This window comes from Phoca vitulina, unplaced genomic scaffold (genome assembly GCF_004348235.1).
Source record: "Phoca vitulina isolate PV1807 unplaced genomic scaffold, GSC_HSeal_1.0 scaffold16, whole genome shotgun sequence".
NCBI classification, from domain to species: Eukaryota; Metazoa; Chordata; class Mammalia; order Carnivora; family Phocidae; genus Phoca; species Phoca vitulina.
The window spans coordinates 38,280,162-38,291,390 of NW_022589719.1; the positions used below are offsets into that span (position 1 = coordinate 38,280,162).

At 61.4% G+C, this 11,229-nt stretch overlaps 1 protein-coding gene across 3 annotated transcripts in view; it reads right to left on the bottom strand.

Annotated features, from left to right (window-relative positions):
• Positions 1-8,214, bottom strand: part of B4GALNT4 (beta-1,4-N-acetyl-galactosaminyltransferase 4) — a 12,593-nt gene extending 4,379 nt beyond the window's left edge. The window contains exons 1-14 of one of the 3 annotated variants that reach the window (XM_032414930.1): positions 7,918-8,214; positions 4,724-4,824; positions 4,247-4,342; positions 4,057-4,152; positions 3,887-3,977; positions 3,707-3,807; positions 3,456-3,523; positions 3,199-3,277; positions 1,911-1,977; positions 1,636-1,770; positions 1,454-1,563; positions 1,275-1,375; positions 1,081-1,181; positions 96-1,011 (exon numbers count right to left, since the gene is read on the bottom strand). In XM_032414930.1, coding sequence (XP_032270821.1) covers positions 96-1,011; positions 1,081-1,181; positions 1,275-1,375; positions 1,454-1,563; positions 1,636-1,770; positions 1,911-1,977; positions 3,199-3,277; positions 3,456-3,523; positions 3,707-3,807; positions 3,887-3,977; positions 4,057-4,152; positions 4,247-4,342; positions 4,724-4,824; positions 7,918-8,068 — 2,213 coding nt within the window. In that variant the 5' untranslated portion in view covers positions 8,069-8,214. The remainder of the gene's footprint in view (positions 1-95; positions 1,012-1,080; positions 1,182-1,274; positions 1,376-1,453; positions 1,564-1,635; positions 1,771-1,910; positions 1,978-3,198; positions 3,278-3,455; positions 3,524-3,706; positions 3,808-3,886; positions 3,978-4,056; positions 4,153-4,246; positions 4,343-4,723; positions 4,825-7,917) is intronic. The other 2 variants (XM_032414932.1, XM_032414931.1) reach the window with 2 other exon arrangements.
• Between the last annotated feature and the right edge of the window lie 3,015 nt (positions 8,215-11,229).

The window sequence follows — 11,229 nt, forward strand, 5'->3', positions numbered from 1 at the left end:
TCCCCCCATACCCACTAGGACCGCCCCTTCCACGTGCGCTCCTCCCCCCATACCCGCTAGGGCCTCCCCTTCCATGTGCGCTCCTCCCCCCATACCCGGCGTGGCGGGCGTTGAGCCGCTCCATGTACTGAGCCACCACGTCCACCGCCTCAGCCTCAGGCAGCTGCAGGTTCCCGGACACGTTGCAGCGCAGGTCGTTCCAGTCGGAGCGCAACAGCTCGAAGTCCATTGCGCCCACACTGAATGTGCGCTGCCAGTCAATGGCGTCCTCGCGCCAGCGGCCGCGGGGGTGCCCCGCCGCCTCCTCGCTGTCCTCCTCGCCCTGGGCCCCATCCTCATCTGCTTCCTCCTCCTCCTCGTCCTCGTCCTGCCCAGGCAGCTGTGGCCTGGACACCTGGGACAAGCTCAGGAAGGAGGTCACAGGCTGTGCTTCTGACGACAAGTTCAAGTCCGCGGTGGGTGCCGTGAGTCCCAGCATGTGCGGCTGGCCCTCCTGGCTCCCCTGGGTGGCCTGCGCCCGGGCAGAGGGCCTCAGCTCTGTGGCCTGGGAGCCACCGGTCCTGCGGCCTCGAGACCGGGGCGGGCGTGGGGGTGCCCGCAGCTGCACCCGGGGAAGAGGTCTGGGACGGAGGAAGACTCCAGGGAAGGGCGGCCAGGGCGGGCCGCGTGGGCTGAGAGGTGCCAGGTCCCGCGGGGGTGCCCGTAGTCCGGGCCGCACCCGTGTCACATACACCTTTGGGGGTGGCTGCTCAGCTGCGGCTCGGGGGCGCAGGGCGCGGCCCAAGAAGAGGGGCAGGGGGCGCGCAGCCCGGGCAGCCCAGCTCAGCGCCCGGGAGCGCCTGGGGGTTGGCAGGTCCCGGGTGCTGGGAGGCGCTGGCGGGGTAGGCATGGTTCCCGGTGGCGTGTTGGGGGCCACCGGGGAAGGGAATCGGCGGCCGCTCTGCAGGGGGGACGCCTCCGTAGGCTCCAGACTGTCTAGCAGCTCCCCCTCGTCCTCATCGTCCAGGAAGTCTGTGGGAAGCATGGTTAAGCCTGCCACGCCCAGGTGGGCACATGCTGGGGGGACTGGGGGGCACTCACCATCCGGGTTGAGAAAGAGGAAGGCTCGGCGCTGCACCTCTTCCTCTTCATCTTCCTCTCCCTCCTCTCTGTCCATCTTCATGTACTTATAGAACCCAAACCTGGGGTGGGGTGGGGCATCAGAGAGGATATCTCGCCGCCCCCCCCAAGTGGCCCCGCCCTCATTCCTTGCTGGTGCCCCCCCCCCCCCACACCTTTCCAAGTATAGCGGTGACTCCCGGTAGAAGCACTTGTTTTCGGTCTCCATGTGAGTGAGGCGCGTGTGATCATTGGGGTAAACGAAGGACAGGTACACCTGCGGGCGGGGCAGAGGGCTCAGGGGACCTGGGAGGGAGGTACGGGTCTCAGGAAGGTCTTGGTGAGGGGCACTTACAAACTGCAGTCCCTGGTATCTCGCAATGGGAAAGTCCTTGACAACATAGGTGGGGGCGTAGGCACAGGGCTCCAGCACATTCTCCAGATTTGAAGGCTCCACCCGAGGAGCTGTGGGAGGAGTGGTCACAGAATGGCAGGCTGGGTGTCCCCGCCCCACCCCCCTGCAGGGTCCCCTCTCACTGAGGAAGAAGGTGTCTCGGGGGTCTGGGCGCAGCATGTCAGCTCTGGGCTCCTCCTGCCGCAGGTGCCCCCCCACATGGCTAGCTGGGGACTGGGGGACGTGGGCCACGTGGTCCATCTTCAGGGATGACTCATCTGGGGGCAGAGGGATGTGTGGGGTCCCCAGGAATACCCAGAGCCACTCCTCACCCCTCCCCATCCACATCCAGCGCCCATCCCAGAGACCACCCATCAGGAGCCCACCCCACTCCCCAGAGAGGTACTGGGCTCCGCACCTGTGTACAGGGAGATGTGAGCAGAGCCTATGACCTCAAACTTCAGGCCCGGCAAGAAGGCTCGCCACTGGGGGAGGGAGAGAGCGGTCAGGACCAAAGGGTGGGGGTGAGAATGGGAACAGAGCTTGAAAGGAATGGGTCTTCTCTCATGTGGGCATGGGGAACTAGTGGGGGCATCCCCTTCAAGGGTGCAGGAAACTTGGAGGGTGGATGGGAGAGGGGTTCTTGGTGGCAGGTAAGGACCCCCCTATGCTCCCTCCAGGCCTTTCCTGACATCCTAAGCATTCTCTTGCCTGCGGGTTATGGCTTTCCTGTGGCCTGCTTCCCCATTCTACAGCCAATGCTCTCCTGGAGGTCACAGCTGACCTTCCAAGGGCTGGCACACCTCATCTCCCTAGCTCTCCCCCTCCCTGTGTCCCCACTCCTGTGGCTGCTCGTTCTGTCTCCTCTGCAGGCTCTGTCCCTCCCTCCCTCCTCTCAAGCTGGGGTTTCCAGGAGCTGTTCTAGGCCCTCTTCCCTTCCTACCTCATTCTGGGTCCTCTCAGCACCCCCTTGTCTTCCACAAGATCACCCTAAACCTGAGTCTCCAGCCCGGACTCCCTGCCAGCTGAGCTGGGTTGATGCCTGTCACATACACCAGGCACATGCGACATCCCACAGAACTGGGGCTGAGAACCCCCATCCCAATCTAGTCATCACCGCACACACAGCCAGGCTCAGGCCCTCTGTCTTGTGCAAACCCACTTCCCCCTGCACCTGCCACTTCTTCCTTTCCCACCTCCCTGGTTCAGGGACCACACATAAAAGATCCCTCCCCCTGGGCTCTCTGCAACAGTGGCCAAAGGGTTTTTCCTGAGATGCAAACCCAACTGCTTCATTCTCAGGACAAAGCCAGAGCTGTCCAGGGTTGGCACTGCAGGCCCCACCTGGCCACTGGCCCCCTTGGAGTTCTGGAAGAACGCTCGGTGTTCCTACTCCTCTGCTGTTGTTGAGATTTGGAATTCGTCTGATGCACCCCCATCCCAGATTCTCTCCTCTTTGGATCTCCCTATGAATGTCTCATCTCTCAAGACTCTACTCAAGTGACATTTCCTCCATGAAGCCTCTCTGAGCAGGCAGAGTTGACCTTGGGCCCTGTCCCTGAGGGTCTGCTTTGCCAACTAGACGGGAACTCCCAGGGTGGGGGGCAGGGTCCACACCATTGCCCTGAAGGGAGTTTTGGGAGCAGAGAGGGCAGGGGAGGGGAGGTGGATTCTCTAGAAGCCCACGGATGGCCGGCCACACTCACGCCCACTTCCACGTGGTCTGAGCCTCGGTCGTCCTGCTTGTGCAGCAGCTCAAAGTAGTACCTCCGGGAGGCCATGAGCCTGGGGACATAAGGAATCAGGGGGACATGCCCCTGCCATGCCCCCAGGAGCTCCAAACAGAGAGTGCAGAGAAGATGGGGTGCCCAGGGTAGTTTGGCCAGGACGGCACAAGTGCAGTGGTTTCATGTGTATGCAAATGTGTGTGCACACTCATGCACGCACACTCCCAGCCACTCACCGCTTGGGCTTGGACACCTGGGAGCTGAACTTGGTGAATTCTCCAGGAGCTGTCCACTCTGAGCCAGTCTGGGAAGCGATACAGAAGGGGTGGAGGGGGTTCACCCTCTCCTTGGGGGCACCAGCCTCATCCAGTCCCCGTCCCTTAGAAGCTGGAGGAGACAGGTGGCGGAGGCGGCAGGAGGCCCAGTGAAGACAGATGGGGGTGTGGGTGGAGGGGCTGGGGCAGGAAGGCTGTGGGGTTGAGGGTACCTTGCCCACAAAGGCCACCAGCTGGGCACTCGCCGGGCTCTCGTTTGGGCTCAGCCAGAACTCAGAGTTGTCATCTGAAGCCACAGAGAACTGGACGTCTCCTAGGCCACAGGACAGGGACTCAGGGGGGTGTGGGGCCCCTTTTGACCTCCCCTCCCTGGCACATCCCCACCCTCGCACCATCTCTTGCTGGGTGGATGAAGCCGAAAATCCGTAGTCCATAGTTCTTCCACTTGGGGGACACAGCCAACTTCTTCACGGTGGTGCGAGTCTGGGGGGGCAGTGATGTCAAAGCCCACTGCGTACCCCTCCCCACCCTGTAGGGCCTGCCCCCCCACCCCAGCACTCACATGAGGGAATAGTGGGAAGTGCAGGTTCCTCCTCAGATGGCCCACGGCGCCTCCGCACCAGTCCTCGAACACGTGCAGGTTCACCTGCCCCTTGTACTGGGGAGGCGGGAGGGGGGCCTTACCTTCCGCAAAGCCCCACCTCCAGCACTCCCCTGAAGCCCATCACAGCCGCAAGCCAAGCAGAGCTCACCTCTTCCCACCACGGGGGCACCTGATGAGTGAGGTTCAGAGGGGGTGGCTTTCCAGCCCCCACAGGAAAACGCATGTTTGGGTCCCGGCCTTCGGGCTACAGGAGCGAAAAGGCACCGGGGTCAAAGCTGAGAAATGGGAGGGCAGGGAGGGTTCACACAACCACACACAGCAGGACACAAACTTCACAAGGACTCCCCTGCACACATCCAGCCACAAAATCCCAAATCCATCGTATCCCAAACACACACATCCACATGCCCCTCATCACACCTGCCCAGGCAGACAACGGGCCACCCCACACGTGCACCACCTAACCCCCCCAGACACGGAACTCCAGGCCAGGCGGTGCTGGGGCGTGCACACCAACAGGCTGCACCCGAGTCCTCCATCCACACAGCCCACGGGTTCCCGAGGCCACTGGCACGCAAGTGTGTGTCCTGCACACACGTGTCCTTTCCCACAGCCCTGCTCCCACCTGCTCTTCCTCATGGCTCTCGCTGGAGTCCTCCGCCCTCTGTGTGGACAGTGCCGTCCGGACACCCCTGCCCTCTGTCACACCGCTCAGCTTCTCACCGTCTGTGGGTGGCATGTGGGGCATGACTGGGGCCCTGCTGCTGGGGGTCAGTTGGGGTTATGGGGTCTCCCGCGGAACCCTCCCCTTTCAGTCTGCTCCCTCGTACCTGACACCCCACCTGTGCAGCTGCTCTCTGCTGGGCCCTTCTCCCACATCCCACCCCTAGAGGGTGGGCAGCCCCTTCTCGAGGCCTCCGCCTGGCTTTTCCGAGCTCCCTGACCGGTGCCAGGGAGCAGAGTTGTGTGCGACATGTACACATTTATCTGGCCATCCTGGTCAGTGGCTCCGCTGTCAGGAAGGCCCCCAGGAAGTGCCCTCAGCACTTTTCCCTGATACTGAGTGTTTTGTGTCTCCCTCCCTTATCAAAACTGTGCTAAGGGTTAGTGCTGGAACTTGTTATTGGGAAAGCTGGTGCTTTTGTCTTAAGGCTAAGCCAGCCCCAGCCCATGGCCACGTGCCACCTCCTGCCCTTGGGGCGGGGGTTCAGGACCAAAGGGGCCCTGGCACCAGCCTGGATGGAAGAGGGATAGACACGCTGGTCTGGCTGCGGGAGGACCTGCGGCGGACATGGCTCTGCAGAGACTGTACCCCTGAGGAACCCTTCCTAGGTCTGTCTGTGGACATCTCTAGAGCTTCGCAGGCCCCCCCCCCATGGACACATCCCCTAGCCTGGGGCATTGCCATGCCCCTAACTCCCTCAGATTCCCAGACTTCTTCCCCAAGCTGTGGGCCTGAACATCCCACCCTGTCCCCTGGGGCAGGGTGGGGAGTGCCACACCCTGGGACCTGAGGCTCTGGAAGGGAGGCTTTATTGTATCCCACCTCTGCCCCTCCTGGTGCTCCCACCTAGGGATCCCCAATCCAGGAGCCCTGCCTCTGCTGCAGGGCAAGCCTGGGTTTTGACATCCATGCCCATCCTTCAGTCCAGACTCTAGGAGCTAGATTCCTGTGTGGGCATAATTGGCCTGAGCCCCTTCTCCAGGACAGGGGAGCTGTCCTTGGTCTCCTGCCTATGGGACTCCTGCTGGCACCTGCCCACCTGCTCCTTCTTCTGGGTTCCTCCCTCACTGCCCTCTGTCCAGCTGGCAGATGAACCCCTAAGAGGTTCCTGGCCAAATCCCCACAGCCTGGCCCTGATACTCCCTGCCCACCAAGCTAAGTCCGTGGGTACTAGGAGCCTTCTGGGGTGGGGTTGCAGCCCGGGCTGCCACCACTGTCTTGCAGGGGCTGAGCCCCAGCACAGTGAGGTCCGCAGAGGCCTCTTGCCACACAGCTATCCTGCAGGGTACCAGGAAAGTAGCCCCCCTGCCCCGCTCCAATGATGTCTCCCCAGCTGTAAGTGAAGATAGCACTGATCCAACACTCTAAAAGGCCTCAGGCATGTCTAGCTGCTCAGCTGGTCACAAGCCTTACCCTGGGTGGAGCCCAGGTGGCTGGACAGAAGGTGGGGCTGCAGCCCAGAGCCAAGACCTGTGGGCTGGAGCTGTTCTGGAAGGTGCCACAGGAGAGTTTGACCTTCCAGGACCCTGAAGAGCTCCTGCTCACCCAGGAGTAGTGAGGGCAGTCTGGCCAGTCACCCAGCTTCTCTGCTGGTGTAGCTGAGAGCAGAGAGGGACTCAGAAATGGAGTTCCCACACCTCCACCCCCTCCCAGTTGCTGAGCTAGACTCCCCAGCTACTCAGGAAGTTGAGCTGGGGAGGACTGTGGTTGCTTGGAAAGCCACAGAGGTGACTGAGGAAGGGGGTTCGGTTTTGTCCTGTGTCACTGGGTCACGCACTGGGTCCTGCCTTGTTTGCTGATAGCTGGGGAGGAGGGCTTCTTTTAGGGACTGAGCAGCACTGGGGGCCTCTCAAGAGTGTGGTGGCTGTGAGGTGTGTAGACTCTGGGGGGTTGGGACAAGCTCCAGACCCCTGGCCTGGGAGATCTGTGGAGCCAGGTGTCCAGGCACACAGAGGGGAGGCAGAGGGCTTTGGCAACTGAGAGACAGGATTGGGACTGAACAGGGAGGTTTGGACCCTTCGGTGGAGTGGCCCTGGGTGTTGTGAGCCAAAGTCCTTGTTCCAAGTCTTTAGGAAGCAAGATTCTCTCTCTACACCTCCCGTCCTAAAGACATCCAGCACCCTGCTTCCTTAAGAAGGGTCAGGGGCAGTCTGGCTGGGATCTTCCCAGCCCTGGGCAGGGGCTTCTGCTCCCGCCTTAGCTAGGATGTGCGGGGGTGGGGGGGTGGGGGGTTACTTCTGCCCTGAAGTGTTGCCCTCTCTCCCATCCCCATACCCCTTCCCCAGGTTCCAGGCTTTCTGCTTCTCCTCTTCCCACCAGGTCCTCATAGTTTTGTTCCTCCTGCCAGGAGTGCTCTTCCTCCAGATGTGTTTCAGCAGCCACCACCCTCAAGAGGGCGTCCAGATCCCCTTAGCTAAAGGGGCACAACCCCTCCCTAGCTCTTTCTCACAACACTCAGCAGGACCTGATTTGCTTTGTGGGTTCACTGTCCTCACTGGAGTGTGAGCTGGAGGGACCTGGGAAAGTTCACTCCAGGCAGTTCAGGGGTCCCCATCACCCCCCAACACAAAAAAGCATCTCAGTCTCTTGTTACAGGTTTACCTAGGGCACCCCCTCCAGGAAGCGTTCCAACAGCACCAGTAGCTCCCTCCAAACCCTTCCCCCACCCCCCGTCGGGAGGCTGGATCTGTCTCTCCCCTTTCCCCAGCAGATGGGTAAACTGAGGCTCTGCTAAGGAGGCAAGTGGTGGAGGTGCAAGGCCTTCTTGAAAATCCCAGCATGCAGGGCCTGGGGGCGATGTCTCAAGAGCCCACCGTAAACCCCGTCACTACTGGCTCCAGGTCAGATCCCGGAGTCCGCCCAGGTTTGGGGACGCTCCCCAGGAGGGTCGCGCACGTCACTGCTGACGTCACTGGGCTCCGGGCCGGGCGGAACCGCGCCCCCTGCCCCAATATCGCCGAGCCGGGTAAGGTGGCCAGGGTCTCCGGGCGCGTCTGGCCCACGCCGAGCCCCGGGCGCGGTAAGAAGGCCCGGACCCCGAGCTGCTAGTGGCCCTCACCGCCCCCCGCCCCCAGGGCGCGCGCCCCCTCCAGTACCTCGCCCGTAGCCCAGCCGCTGGCGCAGCGCGCGGCCCTGGCGCACCAGGCTCAGGTGCACGTACGTGAGCCATGCGGCGCAGGTAAGCAGCACCAGCAAGAGCAGCAGCTTGATCTGTTTGCGGATCTTCTTCACCGGGAACCACGGCATCGCGGCCGGCCCCGCCCCGCCTCGGGCCGTGCTCAGCGGCACCGCTGCGGCCCCGGGTTCCCGAGCGCCCCGCGCCGCATCTCCCGGCCCCGCATGGCCCTTTGTCCGCCCCCCGCGGCCACAGAGTGCGGCCGCGACCCCAGGCTGCCCTCGGCCGCGGGCCCGGGGTGGGCGGCGGAGCGGCTCCCGGCGGTGCCCCCGCCCGGCCCCGCCCGGCCGCTCCGGCTCCACGCTCCTGGGGGCCGCGGCGGGACCGAGCAGCATCCACGCTGCGGTGCTACCCACCGTGAAACGGGCCCGGCAGCCGCGCGGCGCGAGCCAACCGGGGCCCGGCCAGCCCGCAGGGAGCCAATCCGCGGCGCGGGAGGCGGGGCCGGCGAGTTAGGGTGTGCCCACCGCTCGTCTCCACGCAACGCGCGCGCATCCACCTGGGCGCGCCGGCCCGCGCAGCTCGCGGGCGCGGGGACCTGAAGGTGCGGAGGACTAGGGACCGGGGTCAAGGCGTTCACGGAGGATGGGGAGGTGTAGGGACAGGGGAATGAGCGTATGGGGGTGCGAAGGACGCGGGGACAGGGGTCAGGGGGTGCCCAAGGGACAGTGTGGTGCGAAGGACACGGGATGCAGGAACACGGGGATGGGGAGGTGCAGAAGACGGGGGAGGGGGCGGGGCAGAGGGGTTGGTGCGTGGGTGGGGGAACGGGCATAAAGACGGGGAGCTGCAGAGGACTTGGGGCTGTGGACATGGGACACTGGGGTGGCGATCAGGGTGTGTAGGGATGGAGACAATGGAAGGCACAGGCTATGGGTTGGGGGACAGTGGGGACACAGGGAGCAGAGGACTCCAGGAAATAGGGGACACCAGGGGCTTAGGGAACGTGGAGGGAAAGCTGGAGGTTGGGGTACAGCCTGGTCTTGGAGTTGGAGCAAGCCTTTAGAAAATAGTGCAACCAGGAGGAATGGGGCTCAAAGTGGAGGAAAGGGAAAGGAAATTTGGGGGAGAGACACAAGTGGTAGGTGATGATGATGGGTGAGGGGGGCAGGAGTGTATGTGTGTGGGGGGGTCTTGCCATGGAGGTGGGACTGAGGAGGATCTCAAAAGCAGGTGGCTTCATCCTGGCAGCCAGGGTCTTTCCTGGCTGCCAGGTGGATGGGCAGCAGAGGGGCAACTGAAGGCAGAGTGAAGATGGAGAGCAGTTGCATAAGCAGATGGGCAGGACACACCGGAAGGGGCAGGAGGGGTGCACAACACAGCTCTTCCACTCTGGACTGGAGTGCTGGGGTCTGGGGTGCAGCTCTCGCTGAGCTGGTGGTGGGAGGGGAGTATGGGTGGGTGATGAAATTTGCCCCACTTGGTTCCCATTCTTGCCTGGGCCACTGCAGGCCCCCCTCTGCCCAGCAGCCAGCCCGACCCTTCTCCCTTTCTCTCTTCCTCCACCTGTTCCAGTTCTGTGTTACTGTGCAACACACCACCCCAACAGGAGCGGTGTGAACCAGCTACTGGGGTTTGTGGATTCTGTGGGTCAGGAATTTAGACAGAGCCCAACAGGACAGCTTTTCTCTGCTTTACGACAGGACAGGCCTCAGGTGGGAAGAGTGAATGGCTGGGGGCGACACTGATGGCCGGGCCAGACTTGGCTGCACCCTCGTGTTGGTGCCCAGCCAGCATGGTTAAGCAGAGCACCCGGATGGGGCTGCTTCCAGGAGGTGGCCTCGGGGCTCCAGCAAAGGGGCCAAAGCGCCTGTTGGGTTACCACACATCAGTTCTGCCACATGCAGTCACAGGCCACCCAGGTTTGAGAGGAGGGGACAGGGACCCCCACCGCATCCTAGACACATTGTGCAGGAAGTTGCAGTCTTGCTGTGACCTGCCACACTATCCTTCTGTCCTTTCATTTTAACCGCAGGGCCCAGAATCAAGCAGGCCACATCCCACCGTTATGGCATTCTGTCACTTACCCTGTCGACAGTGCCCACATCTTCAAACCTCCTCACCCACCACCTCCCGTCCCTGCCCTTCCCCCCTCCAACCCACCTTCCACATTTACGTAATCTACACACTTATTAAAACATACCAAGTTGTGTTTTAAACATATTAACAGTGGTGTGCTTATGTTTCTGTTGTTTAAGCCCCACCCCCCACCCCCAGTCCATGGTATTCCATTCACTTGTATTCACCATGCCTAGAGCTATTCTGCTTATACAAATCAAGTGGGACTCTGGCAGGCTCCTCATGATTTTAGTCCCAGGGGTACCATGATTTCTGAGGGTCAAAATATCCTGGTTAAGGGGCACCTGGGCGGCTCAGTCGTTAAGTGTCTGCCTTCGGCTCGGGTCATGATCCGGGGTCCTGGGATCGAGCCCCAAGTCCCGGATTGAGCCCCGAGTCGGGCTCCCTGTTCAGCGGGAAGCCTGCTTCTCCCTCTCCCACTCCCCCTGCTTGTGTTCCCTCTCTCGCTGTGTCTCTCTCTGTTGAATAAATAAATAAAATCTTAAAAACAAACAGTTTTAGATTTATAGAAATACTGAGCATGTAGCACAGAGTTCCAATAGGGCTGCCAATCCCAGTTTCCCTATTATTAACATTGTGCCTTAGTACGGTACATTTGTCACAATTAATGAGCCAGTATTGATCCATCATTGTTAACTGAAGTCCACACGTTATTCAGATTTCCTGAGTTTCCCCCTAATGTCCTTTTCCTGCTCCAGGACCTCACCCAGGACCCCACATGACATTCAGTCGTCATGTCTCCTGAGGCCCCTCTGGGCTGTGATAGCTTCTCAGACTTTCTGTTTTTGATGACCTTGACAGCTTGGAGGAGGACCAGTCAGGGATATTGGGTTGGATGGGTAGGATGACGCAGTATTGGAATTTGCTGTTTTTCTCACGATTAGGCTGGGGTTGTGGCGTTTGGGAGGATAAGCACAGAGGCGAAGTGCCACTGTCTTCACGTCATGTCAGGTACACACGATTGACATGACGTGTCACCGTGACGCTGACCTGGATTGCCTGGCTGTGGTGTGCCTGTCAGGTGTCTCTACGGTGCTGTTGCTCGCTGTCCCCCCTTCGTCCTGTGCTCTTTGGAAGGAGGTCCCCCCTTCGTCCTGTGCTCTTTGGAAGGAGGTCCCCCCTTCGTCCTGTGCTCTTTGGAAGGAGGTCCCCC